Source organism: Lampetra planeri, chromosome 3 (genome assembly GCF_965212315.1).
Source record: "Lampetra planeri chromosome 3, kcLamPlan1.2.h2, whole genome shotgun sequence".
Taxonomy (NCBI): Eukaryota; Metazoa; Chordata; class Hyperoartia; order Petromyzontiformes; family Petromyzontidae; genus Lampetra; species Lampetra planeri.
The window spans coordinates 20,095,459-20,119,956 of NC_136109.1; the positions used below are offsets into that span (position 1 = coordinate 20,095,459).

The 24,498-nt window shown below is 44.0% G+C and overlaps 1 protein-coding gene and 1 long non-coding RNA gene across 2 annotated transcripts; both read left to right on the top strand.

Moving 5' to 3' along the window:
- The first annotated feature begins 3,363 nt into the window (after positions 1-3,363).
- On the top strand, positions 3,364-9,133 carry LOC144740327 (uncharacterized). The gene is made up of 2 exons (XR_013589617.1): positions 3,364-6,142; positions 7,921-9,133. It is a non-coding gene; the product is annotated as an uncharacterized LOC144740327 (long non-coding RNA).
- A 1,813-nt stretch (positions 9,134-10,946) lies between these two features.
- Positions 10,947-23,988, top strand: DHPS (deoxyhypusine synthase). The gene is made up of 10 exons (XM_078623227.1): positions 10,947-11,038; positions 15,022-15,251; positions 17,877-18,062; positions 18,296-18,417; positions 19,321-19,417; positions 19,612-19,698; positions 20,116-20,221; positions 20,503-20,606; positions 20,994-21,119; positions 21,693-23,988. Exons 1-10 carry the CDS (start codon positions 11,008-11,010, stop codon positions 21,789-21,791), a joined length of 1,188 nt encoding a protein of 395 aa, XP_078479353.1. The 5' UTR covers positions 10,947-11,007; the 3' UTR covers positions 21,792-23,988.
- Positions 23,989-24,498: the final 510 nt, after the last annotated feature.

Consider the following 24,498-nt stretch of genomic DNA (forward strand, 5'->3'; position numbering starts at 1 on the left):
ATTATTGACACTCATGAACTAGCTTTGATTGACGCGTCTCTTAACAAAACACGCCATCAGCGCAGGTGAATTGGCAGGGTGGCTGCTCCGGTACCTGATACTGCACCGCTGTTTGACTTGATTTGTCATTAGCTTAGTCTCCAGATTATAAGACGCACAAGCAAACACCCCCCCCCCCCCCCTTCATTCTAGATTTGAAGCTTTTGTGACTGCATGGATTCATACTCTTAGGTTTTTTCGGTAAAGTCACGTGGGTAAAAATAAGTAATAAAAAAAATTGAAAAAATTATAGAAATAAAATAATAAATCACGACGTTTCGGAGGCAACACAAGCTTCCGTCTTCAGGTGAAATCGTCACAGAAAAATTGCTGTTTGATTTTGTCATTGCCGTATTCCCCAGATTATAAGACGCACAAGCCAACACCCACCCCCCTCCTTTATTTGAAAGCATAAGCTGGGTTGTGTCTTATAAACAGGCACGCGTTGTGTGTGACCAGATGTTAAGAACTTCATTCCGGGCACAAATGTGGGGTGTGTCTTGGTGACCCACCCCAACTGGACATCTGTGAAAAAGAGCTTTATAGCTCATCGGATTCCTCCTCCAGTCTCAATCAAGATTCTGATTCTGATCATTTCAGGAGCGTCCCTATAATCTGGAGAACACGGCAGGGTTTGTTGGTACTCTATACCTTTATTTAGATTATTTTGCTGAGGCAAGTGCTGTTAGCCCCCGGTGGCGAGATGTTATCTGCCTCGCCTGGTATGCAGGAGGTCGTGAGTTAATTCGCGACACTGACGCCTGCTGCTGTATATTAGAAGTTGGCGGTGTTTATCTCCCCGTGGTCGCGTCGATTTTTCTCCTGGTCCTCCGGTTTTTACCTCCACATTTAGAAATGTACGTTTTGAGTATTTGGCTGCTATGAATTACCACGTGATACACTACTTTGTTGAACTATAATTTGTGGCCAGGTCGCTTCTGAATATTACGTTAATACCACAGTGGGCTTTACCTGGTAAGGTAAAAAAAACATAGTTAATTTGTATCTGTATATTTTCCTATACTTTGCCCTCATATCGTGTTTTTTACATTGTTGTCGTTCTAAACCCGCCCCTTACTGGCGATATGGGAAACTACTGAACATCTGTGAAAAAAGGGCTTCATGGCTCATCGGATTCTTCCAGTAAAATAAACATTCTCATTCTAAGAAAAACTACGTGATATTAAAACCAGGTAACCTTAAAGCCAGATGTTGTAAATTAGCTGACAGGAGCGGTCGTGGAAGGACGAGGGTCAACTCCGTCACGAGGAGAAGACCTAAAGCCAGACGGTGGCGTTGGTGGTGGTGATGATGGCGAGACTGTCAGTGCGGACGCGTCGACTGCGTAAACAATTAAAAGAAGACCTAAAGCAGCCAGATAACACTGCGAGGGTGGTCATTGAAGGATGTTTCACCCGCTAAACGGCTGTGGGATCTCAGAATCAGAATATGTATGGACACTGGAGGAATCCGATCAGCTATAAAGCTCTTTTTCACAGATGTCCATTCGGCGGGTATGAATGTTACAATAACAAACAATAATAAGACATGATTGTAGTGCAAAGTACTTATTTTTCAGAAGCTCAAAAAATTGACCCATCATTTGGACATTTATAGCAGCACAATAATCGAAGTCATCTCAATGCATGTTTTGTAAACATCTGGCAGAGGAAGGAACGAAGGAAGCGATGAATTTGACACGTGTATCTTCTGTTTCCCCCAGCGTTTTTCTCTTAGAAATCTATGCAATTTGAAGACCGCAGCAATCATTTAGGAGATGTCAGCGACCAACTAGGGCTCAGCGAGCCTTCAGAATCACCTACAGGAAAGATGTCACGTTCGAACATTCTTGTCGCGGCCAACGCGGTTGTGACCACCACACCTCGTGCTTGCCTTGGGTGGTTCAGAATGGCTGCGTTAGAGGCGCAGAGTCAGCAAAGCTGAGCATCAAGCCTCAGGTCTGAGTGTCTATCTCAGCATTGTCGTCAGTAATTATCTATTCACTGCTGGATAGTCTTCCGTAAGCGATTGCCATTTATCATGATATTGCAATACAACAACGATCCCCCATATAGCCATTAACAGACATAAAAGAGGTTGTTTGGGGTTAGATCACGTAAATATGTAAAAGTGTCATTAAAACCCGCCACTACCCGACACAGCCAACGAGTAAGGGTTGTCACGTAAACAGAACCTGTCAATTCGTCACTTGTACAGCACACCGGTGTAGTGTATAGTGTAGTGTATAGTAGTGTAGTGTATTGTGTATAGTAGTGTATAGTGTAGTGTGTAGTAGTGTAGTGTATTCTGTATAGTAGTGTATAGTGTAGTGTATAATAGTGTAGTGTATAATAGTGTAGTGCATTGTGTATAGTAGTGTATAGTGTAGTGTATAATAGTGTAGTGCATTGTGTATAGTAGTGTATAGTGTAGTGTATAGTGGAGTATACTAGTACAGCACACTGGTGTGTTTGAGAGCCAAGCCACAACATTTACAAACTGAGTACGATGTTTCGGCAGTAATTACAACTAGCTTCATCAGGCGAAAGCCTACGTGTTAAACTCATTAACTGACTGTTGGGGAAAATGTTTGCGAGCACCTATGCAGGCCAGCACGGCATACACAGGGGTGGGTGGCCAGCATCACGCCCGGCCGCCTTTGCCTTCCCAGTGACGATGTTTACACATCGCACCGGATAATCATATGAGACCGAGTCGACCTAGAACATATGTAGTGACATCACGGATGTCACTGTAGGGTGCCGGCCCTAGAGGCATGGCGTGCGATGTACTTACATCGAGGACATCACGTATGTAGCGACATCGTGGATGTCACTGGGTCATGCCGGCTCTAGCGAGGCACGGCGTGCGATGTATTGCCATCGCGAACACCCCGTATATGTGGGTGTAGTACCAGCCCTAGAGGGGCTCGGTGAGCGCTGATTCATGGCGCTGAGTGGCACCACGCGTGGCGTGCAGTGCCGACCCCGACAGGATGGGGTGTGAGAGTGTCAGCCATGGAGTAGGGTTACTACAGGCCATGGCACTCTGGTTGATCCTGGAAGGCACGTGACAGGTAAGATCTACACAGGGGCCCCAAGTGGGGGCTAGCGGTGGTCACGTGTTGGGGTGAGACGCTACGAGAGGATTCGAGAAGGTGGTCGTGGCCAAGGGCGGGGCCAGCCACAACCAGTGCTGAAAAAAACCGGGTCCCCAGAGGGACCGGGGTTCAGCGTTGCTGTTGTTATCCTGAAGATCAGCGACGCGGGTGCGAGCAACGTCATTTGACCTCCGACCCTTGACCCCCGTTCAGCGCGTGTGAGTGCTGCGCGGGGTTGTGTGAGGGGAGGCGTCGCGTTTGATTGGCGGAGAGGCAACGGAGTGTTTTCAGGCAGCCGCGAGCCAGCGACGAGCCATGCCCCCCAAGCAGGACTCGCGGACTCGCGGGGGTGTGACCCAGGGAGGAGAGCCGGCGGGCGGCAGCCCTTCTCCCGCGAGCGATGAGCACAGCAGCAGCAGCAGCTGCTCACACACGAGTGAGGGATCGGGAGACGGCGGACCCCCTACGGCCGGCGCCCAGCAGGGAGAGGCCTCGGGGGACAGCGGCCTCAACACATGCTTTTTTGCGCATTGTTTTTTGTTCAAATGTTCATTGTCAATTTCCGTGTTTGTGATCCGAGACCGAGGCCGATGTGCGGCGCCGTCGATGCGAGAGAGAGATAACCCAGTGGAGGGATTCTAGAGGGCTGGAGCCGCGACGACAGAGAAGCGAAGCTCAGCTTCGTCCAGTGCGAGAGATGAGTTTGACAGGCGGCAGGAGGGCCACTGGAGGCAGACCGCACAGCAAGTCACACCAATGCATTGCGATGCGCTCGCTACGCTGCTTAACCTGATCTGGTCTCGTTTTTTTTGTTTTGACAATGAAAAGAACTAAAAAATAACAACATTAAATTTTATGACTTGTTGTTCAGCCCTGTCGTTTTAGCCCTTCGGCTAGAGCACACCCCCCCCACACACATACAGGCTCCTCTTTTCTCTGACCGCCTTTTGACGAAGATGCGAGGCGTTGTTTTGACCACCACAGACCCCCGCCTCACCATCCACCCCACCACTTCCCCACCTCAAACCTCCCCCGATCCTACCACGGAGTCCCAGTAATGGTTTTATTTAAGAGCCATTTTTTTGTCAGTCCACGGCTGTGGATAAAGCCCTGCTCACTCCGCTCTCCACTCGGTAAAAGACGCCGCTATTGATTTGTTGAAACGTGTCCACTGTCACTCTGCGCACAAGCCGAGAATTAGAGGTGGCACTGGGGAGATCGATGCAGCACGACAAATCGGCGGGGAAATTGTCCTTGAAGAAGTCGTGATCTTACCTGGAGAGCGGCCATAACCTTAACGGAGTGGTCGATTGCTTTTTGATTGCTCGCTCGAAACACCTCCTTACAGATGACTGAGTTCCACTATTTTTCACGCCATTATATTAATATGGATGTACTTCCACTGAAAGATGTTTGGTTTCGTTTGCCAATTATTGCGCTTTTAACCGGAGAACCAAGAGTATGAATGAGCGTAAGCGCAATGGCGCCGCTGAAACTTATTAACGGCCATGATTTATTTACTGCTCGATTGAAGGCTTCCCTAAGTCGTTTCCATCTCTCTCGGTCTTGTGACGCAGAAATCCATCTAGCCACTGCACACCAGCTGATTTCATTGCTCCATCTCTTCAGCGTACACTTTCTTGCCACGTGTTCCCTCCTTTGTCCAAATAGTATTATAATGCTAATCCCATTTATCCCACAATAAAAGCCTCGTTGAGTCCCAATACATTTTTTTAAAACACAGTCCTGCATTGGGATGTTTAGAAAATTTCATTAATAACTGGCTTCATATGGGAGCAAACTGGGAAAAAAAAATCTGCCACACAAACAAGCGGATGACACGCAAAGCTTCGCACACTTATAGTCAAAAATCCATAGCTGTGTAATGGGTTCCGGAGACACTTGTAGAGGTAACTTCTTTATTACAATACAACACTCCAACAGTCCTGATACTCTGTTACAGCCTAGGGACACAACCTAGGGACACAGCCTCCTCCTAGCGTACCTGACTCTAGTTACGCTCTGGGGTCCTCCGGCTACAATTACCCTAGGGGAGGCTACCTGACCCGACCCAGCCAAGGTGCGGGCCTAGACTCTGGCTTCCTCGGAACTCGCCCTTAAAAGGGCGTAGAGCCAAGAGTCCCAGAGTCCCACCACTGGCCCGCACAGCGTCCCGGCCCTTACAAGGACAAGCGTGACGAGGGGGTCCAGGGTCCTAAGCTGGCTGGTCTTGGGTCTTGAGCTGCAACTGGCCCCGATCGGCCAGGGAGCGGCCCTTTTATCCCTCTTGCCCATCGAGGGGTGAGGTTGTGTGGGCTCCCAGATACCCCACAGAGCATACACAGCCCCCCGTTGGTGGCGCCAAGGGGCTTAGCTGTCTGGGTTGTCTGGGATCCTAGAGCCTGGTGCCGAGGGCTTAGCTGCCAAGGATCCTAGAGCCCCCAGCAGCCCCCCCCCCCCCTCTTGGGCTGGCACAGTGGCCCCTCCCTTGGGGGTCCGAGGTACCTGCAGATGGCCCTGTCCACCACTGCCGGTAAGTGTAGCCCACCTATGGCACTACAGCTGTATCGGCATCTCCTGTTTAGGCTACAGATTTGACACATGCGTCTCAGTCACGACTGTCACTGCTAGGATGCCTTTAAAGTTATAGAAGTGACTAAGCACATTGAATTAATAAACACCGTGTCGCCCGACTTGAAAACATTTCCCTCCAGTGCTTGATTAGTATCGGCTAAGATGTTCGGGTGACGTCGAATGGTGTTCGCGGGACGTTTCAATACTGGTAGAGCTCATGTGGATGCTGGCCGTATGATATGTAGTCGCAGGCCGGATTAGGTCCATGGCCCATAAGTTCTCCACCCCTTGTCCTCTCATCTCCTCGACTAAAAGTCTCCGTGTCCAAACTTCCTGCGCTTCACACAGTTTGCCTCCTGGAGAAATGTTTGACGAACCTGGAGTTGTGCATTGGACTGAGGAACCAAGGTCTGCAACAACAGCATCAGCGTGAGTTTGTTTGATAATATTGTACATTTGCGGGTTTCATCTTGTACTCTTAGTTCTTTCGGTAAAGTCACGTAGGTAAAAAATGAAATCTTGACCAGAGCTCATCAGAAGGATACAGGTTCATCGCTATCCAACTGCTCATCATCAACAGCAGAAATACCACGGTCAATCGACCGTGCGCCACCCCAATGCTCGTTTGAGCAGAGCTCAATATAAACGTGCAATACATAGTGGTGTAGAAGTGCGTTAAACTAAATAAACTAAGTATTGGAGAAGGCACAGCTCGAAAACACAAGCATGAGTATAACTAGGGCAGTTGTGGAATGCGGGATTGAATCAAAACGATGAAAGGAAGAGGTACGTGAGAGCAGGTTGGCGTTCTTTTGAGAAGCCGACATTGGTACTGTAATTAAAACAATATAATCATGTATTATGTGCGCATATAGTTGTCCATCTAATTCGGACTCATATATAATAGAGAGTGAGCTTGCCTACAGACATCTGGCAATTTATAAGCATTGGTTCAAGCAAGTGTTGTTGGATCTGTGGCCACGTCTGTGAAGATATCTGTGGGTTAGATACGGTACTTTGTGTGGAATTGGATGGGGCGAGCCGGTTTGTTGGGTGTGTTGGGTGTGGACGGTGTGGACACTCCCCCAGGGAAGGGGTCGGCATCCAAAACATGAACAAGAGACATTTTTGTCGAATTCCGTACAAAACTCAATATTTCAAGAGCCTCAATTCACGTGAACACATACATACGTAGCCACATGCAGCTCCGGAGCCGAAGATTGCTTGATCCCTGCCCCAGGGAATGAGGCAATTGAGGATTTAATGAAGAAATACTTAGTTAAAGGAGATATCTCCACCTATGGAAGTGGGGTGAGCCAGCGATAAGAAGGATCTTGGGGGAGGGGTGAGCTGGTGTTTTGGGTGCGGCTGGGTAACTTTCTGTTATATTTTAAGCAGTTTTCAAAATAACTTTTACAATATTAAAAAAAACACCAAATAGATGCCGATCCTGTTGTTGTGGCCGCTCCAATCAACTCTTGAGTCTCACTATCTGATGATGAGACACTGAATTTCAAAATAGGCATACAACCTTTGCTTGTGTTGAACCAACGCTACTGGAATTATACACTACCAGAAGTCCGCGCGTGGCCGATGGGATGGGTAAAACATACTTTAGTTTTTACGTGGAGGAACGGATATGTGAAGGAGGCATTTCGTCTGCGTTTTTTACATTTTTAACACAAAAGTAATACTGTATACCAATACGGTATGCCTAAATGTGCCACATGCTAAACCGGGTCCAGACTACATCATCCATGGCTGTGTTTTGGGCAGATTTATAAACCACGTCGTCATAACAACTAATCAATGTTTAGAACGTGGAAATGACATGTCGGTGTGGAGGAGTGAATCATCTCAACGACCTATATCTAAATTTAGATTTAAAGCTTTCGTGACTGCAGGGATTCATATTCTTGGTTCTTTCGGTAAAGTCACGTAGAAGGGAAATAATAAGATAATATAAATATATTGTCCCTTCTACGTGCCTTTACCGAAAGAACCAAGAATATGACCTATATCTATTCATGTCTCGGGTGAGCCTATCCCTCAGGGGACCATAGATTTACGAGCAACTCAAACGCTGCATTAGCGAGTCCACATCTGTCCCGCGGGCTACAATTTGAAGAATTCCGAAACACGTTGCCTACGTGTCTATGTACAGAGGTGGTCATTAACGCTCTTCGTTTGTCTCCTCGGGCTCCCAGGTGTACCACGTGACGGGTCCCGATGCCTCGCACGATATCAAGAATGCAGTGTCTCGTGTTCCAAGAGCCCTGGAGAAGTGGGGGGAGGGGGGCAATGAGGAGCCGCCCCCCCTCCTCCTCCTCCCACATACACACCTAGAGTCAATCCTGGCAAAAAGCAAGGTGTACCCATGTGTCAAAATGAACAGTGTACCAAGTATGGAATAAATGCAATTGTACCATCGTGTCAAAATTAAACGTGCATCAATGTGTCAAAAAGCAAAGTGTACCCATGTGTTTAAAATGCACCAATGTACTTATTGTGGAAAAAAACAAGTGTCCCCTTTACGTGAAAATTAAACCTGTGGCTGTCTGTCAAAGTTAAACTCTATTTCAAAAGGCAACGTGCATCTATGTGACAAGATTCAATGTGTACCACCTGTATTCTGTGACGTCGAAGTGAAGTATGTACACGCGTGTCAAATAAAATGTACCATATTTAAATAGCGCACCTATGAGATAAAAAGCAAAAGTGTACCCATGTGTCCAAATGCAAGTGCACATTGGGCATCCATCAGTTTCATTTAAAAAAGTGTACTCATCTGTCTTTAGGCAAAGTGTGACCTACGTGCCAAAAGTCAGTGTACAATTTGTCAAAAATTCAATATTCTTCCGTTTTGAGAACAATGAAAAAAATTATCTAAAAAATGACGCAATGCATCTTACACCCAAGTGTCAATAGTGAAAGTGCGATCATTAATGTTCTGCCCTACATAAGTTCTTTGCCTCAGTAAATTCGCGGATTATAGGCATAAACACTTTCTATGTTCCAAATACAGCTACATTTACATGTGGGTCTTTGTTAATTTTTTGCTTGATTACATTTAAATGTCTGCAATTTACCTAAGCGTGTCTCTGCAGCTCCGCTTGTCTTTTTGCATATTGCGTTTGTCCATCTACAGCATTAAAAATTGGGCTTGGGCAGGACACGCCATGGCTAGAAGGGACGATGGTCGGTGGTTGGGAATAACCGCGGAGTGGCAGCCAATGGAGGGATCACCCCGAAGAACATCTCCACAAAGATGGAGCAATGAAATCAGCTCGTCCACCTGAGCTAGACCAGTGGTTCTTAATCTTGACTGAAGCCTTGCACGCCTTTGGTTCTCAATCGTAAAATATATATTTCTAAAACCAATAAATACATCGGTTTGATTAAACAAAGTAGTTGCACTTATTTAATTTGTGTTTCGATTATTTACCTTCTGAAAAAATCTGGCATGTCTCGCACCGCCAGAAAGGGCATCTCGCACCCCACAGAGAATGCGTGCACCCCAGATGTAGAATCACTGAGTTAGACGGACTGGGTTACATCATCGGATCGGAAGGGGTGGCCGACGGCTGTCGGATCCTTCATGCAGCAGTGGATAGACCACGGCTGATGATAATGATGAATCGTGCATGCATTATTGACACTCATGAACTAGCTTTGATTGACGCGTCTCTTAACAAAACACGCCATCAGCGCAGGTGAATTGCCAGGGTGGCTGCTCCGGCACCTGATACTGCACCGCTGTTTGAGTTGATTTGTCATTGCCGTATTTTCCAGATTATAAGACGCACAAGCCAACACTCACCCCCCCTCCTTTATTTGAAAGCATAAGCTGGGTTGTGTCTTATAAACAGTCACGCGTTGTGTGTGACCAGATGTTAAGAACTTCATTCCGGGCACAAATGTGGGGTGTGTCTTGGTGACCCACCCCTACTGGACATCTGTGAAAAAGAGCTTAATAGCTCATCGGATTCCTCCTCCAGTCTAAATCAAGATTCTGATTCTGATCCTTTCAGGAGCGTCCCTATAATCTGGAGAACACGGCAGGGTTTGTTGGTACTCTATACGTTTATTTAGATTATTTTGCCGAGGCAAGTGCTGTTAGCCCCCGGTGGCGAGATGTTATCTGCCTCGCCTGGTATGCAGGAGGTCGTGAGTTCATTCGCGACACTGACGCCTGCTGCTGTATATTAGAAGTTGGGGGTGTTTATCTCCCCGTGGTCGCGTCGATTTTCTCCGGGTCCTCCGGTTTTTACCTCCATATTTAGAAACCTACGTTTTGAGTATTTGGCTGCTATGAATTACCTTTTGATAAACTACTTTGTTGAGCTATAATTTGCGGCCAGGTCGCTTCTGAATATTACGTTAATACCACAGTGGACTTTACCTGGTGAGATAAAAAAAAACATAGTTAATTTGTATTTGTATATTTTCTTATACTTACATTGTTTATTGTTGTAACGTTCTGACCCGCCCCTTACTGGAGATCCGTGAACAAAAAGCTTCATAGCTCGTCGGATTCCTCCAGCCATAAATAAACATACTGAAAATAGGGTTTTCCCCTTTTTTCTGGCAACAAAACAGGTGTTAAGATGTAAAAAAAACACCAAACTGAAACCTTTTAGGAGGAATCATGTCCGCATTAACCACAATGCTTGTGGTCAAAATGCATTGTCCTTGAAATTGATTAGTCCACACCAGAGACAGCTTTCTTTTTTGGTTCTTTCGGTAAAGTCACGTAGATAGAAAAATAACAAGAAAATAATAAAAATCACGACGTTTCGACCGCAACACAATCAATCGTCTTCAGGTGAAAAATCATACAGCAGGCGAACTGCTGAGTCAGGAGAAATAAATAAACAAATATCCCGATATTCTTGGTTCTTTCGGTAAAGTCACGTAGAAGAGAAATAATAAAATAATAAAAATATAAAACAATAAAATTCTCACGATATTTTTATTATTGTATTATTTCCCCTCTACGTGACTTTACCGAAAGAACCAAGAATATGAATCCCTGCAGTCACGAAAGCTTTAAATCAAAATATTCCGATCCCAAAAACGCAAGCGCTCGCGATTGCTTCGACGCCCGATTACGCCGTCGCATGACGTCACCCGTCATTGTAACCCTGCGAGTGCAGTCGTTTGACGTCATCACGCACCAAACGCATCCGTGCACCGCGGCATTCCGCGTGACGTAGAAATGAAAAAGAGCAACATTGTCAAGCCCCTTCGATGACGTCATCGCGCACGCATAAAGCTCTCGACGCCGGAGCGCGATGGACCTTTCGCGGCAGCTGCTCGTGGCGGGTGAGTGTCGAACACATTCGCCGTTGTCACGAGAGACTCGTTTATCGTGTTCGCTCTGAATCTGTGAGTAGTATGAGCTCTGTGATTTGTATTTGTAATAGTCGACTCGTTCATAGGCATTTCCCTCGTGGCGTTGGACTTGACTCCATCAACCCATTCATTCCACGTGATGGTTGGTGGTGGTGGTTGTTGTTGCTGCAGGGTGTTTTAATCGCGGTTATTATTGGTATGAATGAGTGCTATATTGAGGGGGTTTATCGCTCGCACACGCTGATCTTGTTACACACGTGCGCATCACTTCAGACTGTTGGGGCAAGTGCAGTTAGCGAGCACATGTGGAGGCACATCACGGGCCACGGTGTGTGGGTGGTTGGGTGGTTGTGTGTGTGTGTGGGTGGTTGGGTGGGTGGTTGGGTGTGTGTGTGGGTGGTTGGGTGGGTGGTTGTGTGTGTGGGACCTCGGGGAGGCCCCAGGGGTTCAGATCATTGAGAGCGGGAATCGAACTCTGATCGCCGAACCGTTACACTCCCGCTCCCACACCACTACGTTCACACCCACACTACATTAACACGCCACACATTACACTATATACTGTACAGCACTTTACACACTATACTATGTTACACCACAGACTGAAATATGTATATTCTGTGAGCTTTACACCACGCACTACACCGTACCCATCTACATCCCACTGTACATTACAGTAGTGTATAGGGTGGTCCAAATGTCTTGTGACCCCCCATTTAATTCTCTAGCCCTTCATATATAATAGGGTTTTCCCCTTTTTTCTGGCAAAAAAACAGATGTTAAGATATTATTGGTTCTTTCGGTAAAGTCACGTAGAAGGGAAATAATAAAAATAAAACAATTAAATTCTCACGACGTTTCGATTGCAATACACGCAATCAGCATCAGGTGTGTGAAAACCACAGCAAGAAAATTTTAAAAAATGTTTTCAAAACATTTCTTGCTGTGGTTTTCACACCTGATGATGATTGCTTGTATTGCAATGGAATGGTCGTGAGAATTTTATTGTTTTATTTTTATTATTTTATTATTTCCCTTCTATGTGACTTTACCGAAAGAACTAAGAATATGAATCCCTGCAGTCACGAAAGCTCTAAATCGAAATTTAGGTGTTAAGATGTTAAAACACCAAACTGAAACCTTTTTAAAGGAATCATGTCCCCAATTATATTCCTTAAATAATCATCAAATAGAGCAAGTCAAATTCGATAAGTATCTTGGGGTCATCATTGATTCAAAACTGAATTTTCAAGATCGCATTGATTCTTAATTTTAGAACTTTCGTGACTGCAGGAATTATTATTTGTTTCTTTCGGTTAAGTCACGTCTAAAGATAAAATAATAAATTAAATTAAATAATAGAATACGACGTTTCGATTGCAACACAAGCAATCATCATCAGGTATAATGAAATAGCGACATAAAATTTAACCAGAAAACTATAGACAGACATTAGCAGACAGATATTACCAAGATACATAGCGAGAGCAACACAAGTAACAGAGAGGGGTGATCGTCTCTGTGTGGTGGCCTTTTTTTTCTCTAACCCTCCTCCCTCTCTCTGCCTCCGCCCCCCTCTGTCTATTTAAGGCCACCGCACAGAGACGATCACCCCTCTCTGTTACCTGTGTTGCTCTCGCTATGTATCTTGGTGATATCTGTCTGCTAATATGTCTGTCTATAGTTTTCTGGTTAGATTTTATGTCGCTATTTCATTATACCTGATGATGATTGCTTGTGTTGCAATCGAAACGTCGTATTCTATTATTTAATTTAATTTATTATTTTATCTTTAGACGTGACTTAACCGAAAGAAACAAATAATAATTCCTGCAGTCACGAAAGTTCTAAAATTAAGATTGAACCACTTCTACGGGGAAGTTTTAAGCTTATCTTTTTTCTCTCTCTGTGGCGACTTGTTTTCTCTGCCTGTGTCCTCTCTTTAGATTGTTCACACTTAAATTCTAACTTAGCAATCTTTGAAATACGTAATCAACCAGGCTATCGTTAATTGTGTGTTGACCGACCCTCTGTGTTGTATTACATTACATTTCGATATTTTACTAGGTTATTTAATTTTAGTGTGTCCTTCTCCTGATTTTCAGGCTTGCTTGCCGTGCCATCGCATTCGCAGCACCACGTCTGTTGACCACTCATTGATATGCTAATTTTTTCTCTAACCCTCCTCCCTCTCTATGCCTCCGCCCCCCCTGTCTATTTAAGGCCACCACACAAAGACGATCACCCCTCTCTGTTACCTGTGTTGCTCTCGCTATGTATCTTGGTGATATCTGTCTGCTAATATGTCTGTCTATAGTTTTCTGGTTAGATTTTATGTCGCTATTTCATTATACCTGATGATGATTGCTTGTGTTGCAATCGAAACGTCGTATTCTATTATTTAATTTAATTTATTATTTTATCTTTAGACGTGACTTAACCGAAAGAAACAAATAATAATCGCATTGATTATATTGGTAAATAGACAAAATTTTAAATTGGGTTTCTGTATCGATACAAGCACTGCTTCCCCCCTATGTTCCGCTTGTAATTGATAAAAGCTACCATACTGCCTCTAATTGATTACTGACATCGTATATAGATCAGCCCCCAATACTATACTGAAGAAACTTGACTTAATTAATCACTCGGCCTTAAGATTTGCATTGAACTGCCCATATAGGGCCCACCACTGCGATCTCTAAATTGGGTCAAACTTAACTTATCTTAATGATCGACGGCTTGTGCATCAGATCTTATTTATTCACGATATACTTACAAAAAAATCAGCAGACTACCTGCTGGATCTCCTTACTGTTTCGAAGAACAAATGTGACCTAAGGTCTTTGCTCATTTACCAGCTTCACATTCCTTATTGACATACAAATACTGGAGGAAGGGCCTTTTCTATTGATGCCCCCAGGGTCTGGAATGCTATCGCCAATAAACTGCAACTTTGATCACTACCTGTGAGATATTCACTTAAAACTGCTCTAGAGGAGTTGTACACCCCTAGCTGCCACTGCTATTCAGAATGGCCTGAAATAAAATGTATCATTCCGGATGACCGCTGCAAAGTATGATCTCGAGTTTTGATTATAGTGTTCAGATCTTTAAAGGTGTATTGAAAAATGTTGATACTGCTACTGATACTCGTGCTGTTATGGAGTGACTCATGCAGCCAGCTATGGCTGCAAAGTTTGGTCGTACATGTTATGTGTATCGTTTATTGTTAAATTTGAATCACAGTTCTTATGATCACTGTTACATTGTTTTTATAGCTTTATTTTGGTGATTTTGAAAACGTTTTGGTTTAGCCATGTTTGTTTGTTGTAGTACAGAGTTAGCCTGATAACTTTAATCAAAATTGTCTTATGGTTATTGTTTGACTTGCATCCCACTGGGATTTTTGCACAGCGTCGAAATGCGGTGTTTTTTCTGTAAGACTTTGCTGTTTTTTCCTGGATTTTTCTGTTGCGTGTAGTCACTTGAAGATGTTCCTTGTTTGTTGTGGTTGCACCCGAGTCAAGAGCCGCATGGCTCACAGGGTTATATATATAAAAGGGAAATTTGTGAATGTGTCTGTTCAAAATGTTTAGCATACTTCCCGACATGCAACAATCTTGAAATTTGCTATGTGGGTACTTTCCAAACTGTACACCATGCAAAAATTATAAAAATAGACATTTGTATTTTTGGGGGGGGCGCAATAATGCATATATTTTGCACGGCAAATGAGCTGTGACGTCACATCTGTCATGTGACCCGTATGCAGAAGCGTAACGCAGTGTGCCTGCTCATGTCACGCATCCCCCCCACCAACCCTCCGCGGGTAAAGTGAAATACAAATGTGTTGCAGGTCTAGCCTACCAAAATGAAATACACAGCTCAAGGGAACCTACTTGCATGTCTTTGGCTCGTGGCTGAGAACTCCCTGCTCTCTTCCCTCTCAGGTGACGAGACCTTCCCCGAGGACGACGACGACACAATGGCCACCACCATTCCTCACATGGCCCATGAGGCGCTGTTTGTGCGCAGCACGGATCTTCCCACGCACACCCCCCGCGTGCGCGGATACGATTTCAACGGCGGCATTGATCACCACGCACTGCTCGGCAGCCTCCTGACCACGGGCTTCCAGGCCACCGCGTTTGGGCAGGCGGTGCTGGAAGTCAACCGCATGGTTTGACAATAGGCGATGCACACTTAACCACCACACCTAACCACAGCTCGTGTTGAGCAGAATTTCATAACCATCTGACTGGATGAAACTGCACTCAAAATGCAGTTTACCAATTACCAACCGCATGGTTGATGACAAGTCACTCATGGGCAATACATACTCAACCACCACACTTAACTACAACTCATGTTGAACAGAATAATGCAGCATTTGTAGCTCTCGTGCTTTTTTGGGGTTGTACCTTGTTGTTTGGCATGATGTCTGACGTTTCGCTTCAGGAATTGAAAATGCTGCCAGCACGTGTAGGGAAAGCTCGGACATCATGCCAAACAACCCGAAAAAAGCACATCGAAGAGCTGTGCACCGCCACTGAAATAAATCACACTCCATTTTAAACTAACCAACTGTTATCAAGAACTAAACAGCGTTGAGCATGATTAGCCTAATCACCCCGAATGAGCCTGTTGTCATTGGATCTCAGAAGCTGAGGAGGTTGAGTCTGGATAGTGCTTTGACGGCTGACCGCAACTCAACTAGATCATCGTAGGCTGCTATGGGGCTATATGGCGGGCAAATAAACCCCTCGACCCACATAGTGTGTGTGGGGAGATTAATCTAGTGGTCGATTGGCAAAAGGGACATGTAAATGTACGTATAACCATGATAAAGTACAGTTGACTATCACGAAATACATTTGACCACAAATGAACCCACACACCAGTTTTTATTTGCTCATATAAATCTTGGCACCAACTTTGAATCCATCTTTATTAAGTTATATCCTCGTCATTAATTCCTAATGGTTATAATGAGTTAAATATGGCAGTAACCTCAATACTGTATATGAAAAGAAATCTCAGGGTGTGTCTGTAAAATCGATTTTTACGCTCGTAATAGGTGTGTAGAGGTGATAGCTACTCGTCCGTGATTCAAGACATGACAGGTGCATAAAATCATGAATGCGAGAATGGATTCCACTATGTAACACAATTTTTGTTCCTGGGTAGTAAGTGTTATTTCCTAAGTGCTTATGCCTAAAAAGTATAGAAAACGGCTATTATTCCCCCACAAACTTTGCTTTTGTGACCAGGACGGTGATATTTCGAAATGTACCTATTTTCAATGAGAAAAGGGGCAAATTTGTGTCTTTTCGTTGACATAAAGTCAGAAAAAAACTACATATGAATCAAAATTAACATGTATTTATGCTAAAGTAATACAAAAAAATACTACAACATATTTAGAAGTGAGTAGTTTTTATAGATTTACGATTATACTGTAAATCATTTTCACGAATCAGCCCCCAAATGTAGTCTCCAATCATGTCCATGGTAGCGGCGTTCAACGTCCAGTATATCCTGGTGGAAGCGCTCGCCTTGCTCCTCCGAGTACGCTCCCATGTTCTCCTTGAATTGATCAAGATGAGCATCAAGGATATGGACTTTGAGGGTAGCCTAGTTCTTCACCAGTGTCTCAACCAGCTCCACATAGTTTTCGACCTTGTGATTGCCCAGGAAGCCACGAACCACTGCAACAAAGCTGTTCCAAGCCGCTTTCTCCCTACTGGTTAGCTTCTTGCGGAATTCATTGCACTCCAGGATCTTTTTTATCTGTAGTCCGACGAAGACACTGGCTTTGACCTTTGCCTCAGCTTAGGGAAGAAGTCTTGAAGGTACTTGAAGGCTGCTGACTCCTTATCTACAGCTCTGACAAATTGTTTCATAAGACCCAATTTGATGTGCAGTGGTGGCATCAACTCGGTCCGCTGTGGCCAGTCCCGCCTGTGGTAGTGCGCCTTGATGTCCCTGCTGTCCCAAAGGCAAAGGTAGCAGGGAAACTTGGTAAAACTGCCTTGGAGACCCATCAGGAATGCCACCATTTTTAAGTCTCCGATGACCCAGCTATACTCGTCATACTTAAAGGCATCCAGCAAGGTCTTGATGCTGTTCTAATCCTCTGAGGTACACCGAGTGAGCCAGGGGAAAAGGCGGGTACTTGTTACCATTATGGAGCAGCACGGATTTGAGGCTCCTGGATGAGCTGTCAATGAAGAGGCGCCACTCATTCTGGTTACAGGCGATTCCGATTTCCTCGAACAGACTGGTCACATTGTGGCAGAAGCAGAGCCCATCTTGACGGGTGAAGAAGCTGCGAAAAGGTTGGTGACGCTTCCTCTGGTCTGCGACCTGCACACTTTCATCCAACAAGTTCCACTGCTTGAGTCTAGACGTCAAGAGCTCGGCATTGGACTTGGTGAGACCAAGATCTCTGATCAAGTCGTTGAGGTCTTTTTGGTTGGGGTAGTATGGGTTTCTCTCCTCAGCTCCACCTCCGAAATTGTCATCTGGATCTACAACATCTTCCTCGCTCTCTTCTAAAGACGGCTGCTCTCTCTCCGGAGGAGTGGGTACGGGGAGCTCATGGCAGTGTGGCACCGGGGCGATGGATGAAGGTCTGAATCTATCTGGAATGTTCTGTAAAATAGGTAAATTTCAAAATATCACTGTCCTGGTCACAAAAGCAAAGTTTGTGGGGAATAATAGCAAAAAATACTTTTGTTACACAGTGTTATTTATTATTCTTTTAATCAATGCACGTCTTGTAAACATACATGTATTGTCTCAGATCGCCAAACGCAAAGAGCCTATCCCTGTGGATCAAGATAGTGATGGCGATGGGTTGGTGGTGAAGGCCTCGGAATCATCTGATGAGAAACCTCTCAAAAATTGCACCATCTTCCTCGGATACACTTCCAACATGATCTCATGTGGAGTGCGGGAGTCCCTGAAATTCTTGGTGCAGCACAGCATGGTGAGTGGTGGTAGAGGTGATGTTGGTGTTTATTATAGTAGTGATAGTTGTGACAGTGGCAATGGTGGTTGTGGTGATGGAGTAGGTGATGATGCTGTTGGTAATAAGGATGAGTGTTGATGTGGTGGTGGAAGATATGCTGTTGGTGATGACGTTGATGATTAATAATGGTGGTTGTGTTGGAGTTGGTGATGGTACTATTGGTGGCAATCACGAGGATGTTTATGATGTAGGTGGACGTGATTGTGACGACGGCGGGTGGAGTAGAGGAGGACCTCATTAAGTGCATGGCTCACACCTTCGTGGGGGACTTCGCACTCAAGGGCAAGGACCTTCGTCTAAAGGGGATCAACAGGTGAGAGATAATGGGGTCAGTAGATACATATTTAACCTTGCAGAATGTACATGCATATACGCTACATGTGATTGTCTTTGTGTGGTAGGCAGGAGTAGTGCTGGCACAGTATTGGTTACCGCATTGCGCTATGAACCCGGTAGCCTGAGTTATTCCCGGCCATGGCTCACATCAGTGGCGAGTAACAATAGAATCAGTCCTGTTCTTCCTCAAGTACCGAGTGTGTGCAAACATTGTCACCGAGTACACAAAGGTGGTGGTCTCAACCACATCATCTCCTTATGCGCCATTCTTGCCTTAATCGGTGTGCGCTAACTGCTCTTGCGTCAGGGAATGTATTTTGTGTTGTGTGTAGTCTGCATGTAATGATTCCTCTAACCTCCACTGATTTCAGTCACTGTGTTGTCGAGACCATTTGTACCATCTCGTTGGCATTGTTGCTCATTTTATCCATCTCATTTGTTCAGCTTGGTTCACTCAATAGCCTAAATGTAATCACGCATAATATTCGGAAATATTACATTATCGAATCTCACGAGCACAATTCGATGCATGTGTCATGAGCATAAGAACCAATTTTAATCCTGGAAGGAATTCATCATTACATGCCTTCTCTTATTTTTTTATTTAAAGAAAATTTGCATCACCACTCCATCCTGTTTTGTATTGTGGACTTGCAGTTTTTTCACTTACTATAAGCTTGTTCATGCTAATGCATTTTTGCAACCTTTACATGTTTATGTATGCATACCGTGTAAATGTGTACGTGCTTATATCTTATTATTAAGTCTCATGACTCAGTGGAGGGTCTTGCCAAGATTTAGAAGCAGGAGGTTGATTGCTATGCATATTCAAATTGAGTAATTTCCTAATATGTATGAATTTTGGATGCTGTGTCACCAGAACTGGCAATCTCCTTGTACCCAACAATAACTACTGTCTGTTCGAGGACTGGGTGATGCCCATATTGGATCAAATGTTGTTGGAGCAAACAACTCAGGTAGGACTTGTGATGGCTCATCAGCATCGACAGCAGCAGTAACATCAGCAACAGTCATTCTTATCATCAGCTGCAGCAGATGCATCATATTATCAGCAGCGGCTCTGTCATCATCATTACCAAAATGATTATAACGAAAATGAGTGAAGGCATTAATCAATGAGACTTAATGAAGGTCAACTTTCCACCCTCAGAACATGAAGTGGACTCCATCTAAGATGATTGCTCGTCTGGGGAAGGAGATTGACAACCCGGATTCTGTGTGCTATTGGGCTTACAAGGTGGACAACACAATCTTTAACCAGTTTTGCTTGTCTTCTTGCACACCCACACTCACCCATTCGCACACCCACTCACTCGCCACTCAACAACTCAATTACACACCTGTCCACTTGAAGACACTCTCAATTGCTAATCCACAATGACCGACACCGACTCACCCACCTACTTACCCACTTATTTATTCACTCTGAGCTATGAAAATGGTGACCTGGGTTCGATTTCCAGTAATGGATAAAATCACTGCCATGCAACATCATCATTTCATCTTACATTATCAATTATCACAAGTACAATTCCATGCATGCATTGTAATCATATGAAATTTTTGTTATTGAATTCATGATTAATTACATCCCGTTATTGTTAATACGCCTTATAAGCCTATATGGGGATCTTTGTTTTGTTGTTGTTTATAGAACAACATCCAAATCTTTAGCCCAGCAATCACAGACGGCTCCTTGGGAGACATGCTCTACTTCCACTCATACCGCAACCCAGGCCTAATTTTGGACGTCATTGAAGGTAAACTCCACACCCAGGCCACAAACCCAGGCGTAGTGTTTCTAATGGCCAATTTTTACTCTCTGAAAGACAGCTCATATCTTGTGACTTACCACCACCACTCTTTAGCAAATGACAGCTGCTGCTAATGATGCTTGTGATTATGATAATCATGATTATACTATTGCTGCTGCTGATATTACTGCCCTTTCTGATAATTATGCTCCACCTGCTTTGTTGATGATGCTGAAAACAATTATGATACAGCTACTGATGATGTGCTGATACTGCTGTTGTTGCAGACATCAGATTGATGAACAACCATGCTGTGCATGCGAAGAACACGGGGATGATTATTCTCGGAGGTGGTGTAATCAAACACCATATTTGCAATGCAAATCTTATGGTGAGAATCCACAATGTTGCTCGTAAATGAAGATACAGAATAAAAAACAAACTGCTCTTTTCCACTAGCTATGTCTATGCTGAGTGATCGATGCTGTTCCACATGAGTGTGAAGCTTCACAGTTAAACAAATTTCTCGTTTGTAACCCTAATTGATTTGCTGATCTCACCGACTGCTTCATATCCTGTGTTGCTGAATCTATTGACATCTTGGATTTATCAATTGACCACTACGATTCGTCAATTTCTTGATCACCTCTTCCCCCGGTTGCTTGATTTCTTTGATCGCCAACTGTTGATTCCTTGATCACCTGACAGATTACCGCCATGATTTCCATCAGTTCTGACGTGTCTCTGATCCCCATGGCACTGGTTCCCTCCATCACAGAGGAACGGTGCCAACTTCTCAGTGAACATCAACACCGCCCAGGAGTTTGACGGCTCCGACTCGGGGGCCAGACCCGATGAAGCTGTATCCTGGGGCAAGATCAGCATCACTGCCAAGCCCGTCAAGGTGCTCGCAGAGCCACGCTAAGACTGCCCTAGGGGTCGGTGTTAAATTACTGCCCCAGTGGTCAGTGGTAATGATTATAGCTCTATGATACATATGGCCAAACTAAGGCTCCCTTGGGGGGGGGGGGGGGTGTTAATAACTTAGGCTCATAGAGCCAAACTAAGGCTCCTCTATGCCTCAGTGTTAGTGCTTGAAGCTTTGAGAGTACAACCAAGATTCCCTTGTAATTTATAGAGCCACTCAGGTTTCCTTAGCGTTCATAGTCAGAATATCACTCCCCTAGGATTCAGTGTTCATGCCTAAGCTTCACGGAGCAAACTGGGACTGTGTGTATGTACATAATTATGTATATGTAGCAGCATTTTGATGCTCTACAAATTCATACTAATTGTAATCCTGCATCTTTGTTTACTTGAATTTAACATCACCTTGTCCTGTGCTATGCCGACATTAACTGGTGCTTGCTCACAGCACTTGCCTCAACATTCTATAAGGCTAGACAGGGGATCTTTGTATGATTGTGTGTAAATATATATTCGTGTGTTTCTGTTTGTGTTGTGTGTGTGTGTGTAGGTTTATGCGGATGCTTCCCTCGTGTTCCCTCTCCTTGTGGCCGAGACGTTCGCCCGTGAACATTTTTCTTTAGAATCTTCCAAGAAGCCTGGTGAATAGCCTGGACAGAGGGGGGCTGGGGAAGGCGGGAGGGAGTGGGAGGGACAGAGGAGGAGACGGGAGAAAGGCAGAGTAGGGATTGATGACAGTTTAACACGTATGCTTACGCAATCAATATTATCCATAACGTGGGTTTAATCTCCAATTAATGAGCATGTTTTGTTTATGGGACAAACATTACTAATGGGCTGTTGGGTGCTGTCCGGGTTTAATGGCATTTATACGTATGCAATCTAACCCAAAATATTTTTTTTATGGATAGATAAGAGAGGAGAGCGAATTTGGGAAGAGTAAATGTTCGTTGGGTTTATATTTTGGTTAACTTTAAACTTTGTAAATATGATGTTTTAAAAAAATATTTCAGCATGTAGTTTAACTGCTGATGTTTTATTGGAGTTGCTTTCCATGAGAGTTATGTTTATGCTGCTTCAGTGACACGAGCACGGGTATGGCCAGCACCACGCCTGGCCACCTTTGTTTGTTAAGTGTTGATGTTTACCCATTGCACACAGTACTCAATTTAATGGCGAGTGGAACTTCAATCAATCGGTTTGTTTATCACATGGAATGTCTTATTTGGCCAGCTACCCAGATCGTTTGCAAGGCAGATCCGTGGTGCATCAGCACAGAACATGAAAAACAACAAAGCTAAACTTAGAGGAATATGTCACGGCAGAAGAGCTACGGTTAAAAATCGTGCTCAAAGAACAATTATGTTAAAATAAACAGGCATATTGCACAAAAAACAAGCATTGCACCAAAAACAAGGATGATGTGATGAATGATTTGAAAGGAGATATCAGCGAGGTGAAACGAAATCGATTGAGCAAATAAAACAACACCATTATGAGAATGTGAAAAGTAACAGCGAATGGGTTAGGTACAGGTACAGTCTAACTGCAATCTGAGCTGTAAGTAATTTTAAATTATGAGAGTGGTCCGGGATCTAGGACTATTAATGGAGTATGCTAACGACTAATCTATAAACTATTGTTATTTTACCAGGTAAGACCCACTGAGCTATATAGCTTTTTTACAGAAGCGACCTGCCCAAAAATGATAGCTCAATGAGAAGTGAATTCCGTTCAAATTTATAACAGCCAAATACTAAACACGTTTAAAAATGTGGAGGGAAAAACCGGAGGACCCGGAGAAAAATCCACCACCAAATATACAGGCGTCAGGATCGAGCCCACGACCTCCTATATACCAGGCGAGGTAGTTAATATCTCGCCACTAAACTCGTATAAACACACAAATCTAGTCTGAAGACTCAAAGTAATCTCAGCAATTCCTGAAGAAGGCCAGTCATCCAAAACATCTGTCTTTGTCCTCTGACAGTACAAATGTCCTGTTCTATTTTTCTTCATCATAGCACTCGTATTTGTCACTGATTTGCAGTGTATGAAAAACACTAAGCAAGTAATGCCACGGTTATTTCACTCGTTTCGCATTGCTATGTTGACTAACGTATTGTTTAATGACTATCTCAACAAAGCTTCTCCCGTGTGTGACAGTCTGAGACACAGCGTGGGTGTGAGGCTACTTGAGAAGAAATTTGTTTGGGTTGTGTCTCTACAGTGGTAATTTATATTCTAATTTACCTCATGCTCTAAAGACTGTCCGCAAAGTCACAATAGTCACAATATACTTTACAATATCTGCCTACATTAATGCTTTTCAACAATGGTTACCAATTTTTTGGGAAGCTCATTCTAACCATATAAGCTGGCAACACCACCCACTTTAACATCGCCACTACTTGGGTGACCCCATCCCTTTGCCTGTATCTTCATAGTTATGCATGAAGCATTGAACTTTTTAAAAGTTGGGACAAAATCCCGATTTTGATCAACGTTTTAGAAAACCACCTTTCTGAAACCACCGGGTGTGTCGCGGCCGAACGAGTTCATTTGGTAGCCTAATTTTTGCTTCTAAAGTAAAGATTGTTGCACAAAATGAGTTGGCAATCAAGGTGTAGGATTCAGTTGTGCTGTGACTGACCGATTACACGTAGATATCCTCGAAATGAGGCACTGGACGGGTACAATTTTGTGGACAGTTTGTCAAAAGTGGGCAGTAATGTATTTGTTGCAGTAATTTGCACATGCTGTCAACGCTGCCTTTCCTGTATGAAACTGGGAATTCATATTTTGCCGTTAACACAATAAAACAAAATTGTGACAGGCGTCCTTTATATAACCGTGTGGAGCCCATTGAGATATTTTTTATTTTATTTAACCTGGTCGGGGATCATTGACATTATCTTGTGATCGATGTCCTTTAACTGAGGACCCATTGAGAATAGATTTGGCTTGACATCCGTTATTTCACAAAGTGAGGGCCTATCAACCTGATTTATTGTGAAAAAGCAACACTCGTCAGATGTTTGAGGCAATGGCACTTGTTATATTACATGAATATGACACCTTTAAATCTGCAAAGTTTAAAGAGACGTGGGAACGTAGGACAATCTATGACTGCTGCACTGCCCTCTGCTGACCACAACATGAAAAATTTCTGTAAAAAAATACGTTTAAAAACACTTCATATCAATTCATTAACATAAATATATAATTGGCGACGTTTCGGGCAATGACCTTTCAAATCACATGGATAGCGCTGGAGACTAGGGGGGGGGGAGGCTAATGAGCATTACATTTTAAAATTGTTTCCTGATAAGATTATATTTATTTGGCTACAGTTA

What these genes read in the sequence shown, in the direction of transcription:
- DHPS (XM_078623227.1), top strand. Translation starts at nt 11,008, where the DNA reads ATGGACCTTTCGCGGCAGCTGCTCGTGGCGG. An exon ending in GCGGCAGCTGCTCGTGGCGG is followed by an intron (nt 11,039 to 15,021) that starts GTGAGTGTCGAA and finishes CTTCCCTCTCAG; the next exon opens with GTGACGAGACCTTCCCCGAG. An exon ending in TCTTGGTGCAGCACAGCATG is followed by an intron (nt 18,063 to 18,295) that starts GTGAGTGGTGGT and finishes TTTATGATGTAG; the next exon opens with GTGGACGTGATTGTGACGAC.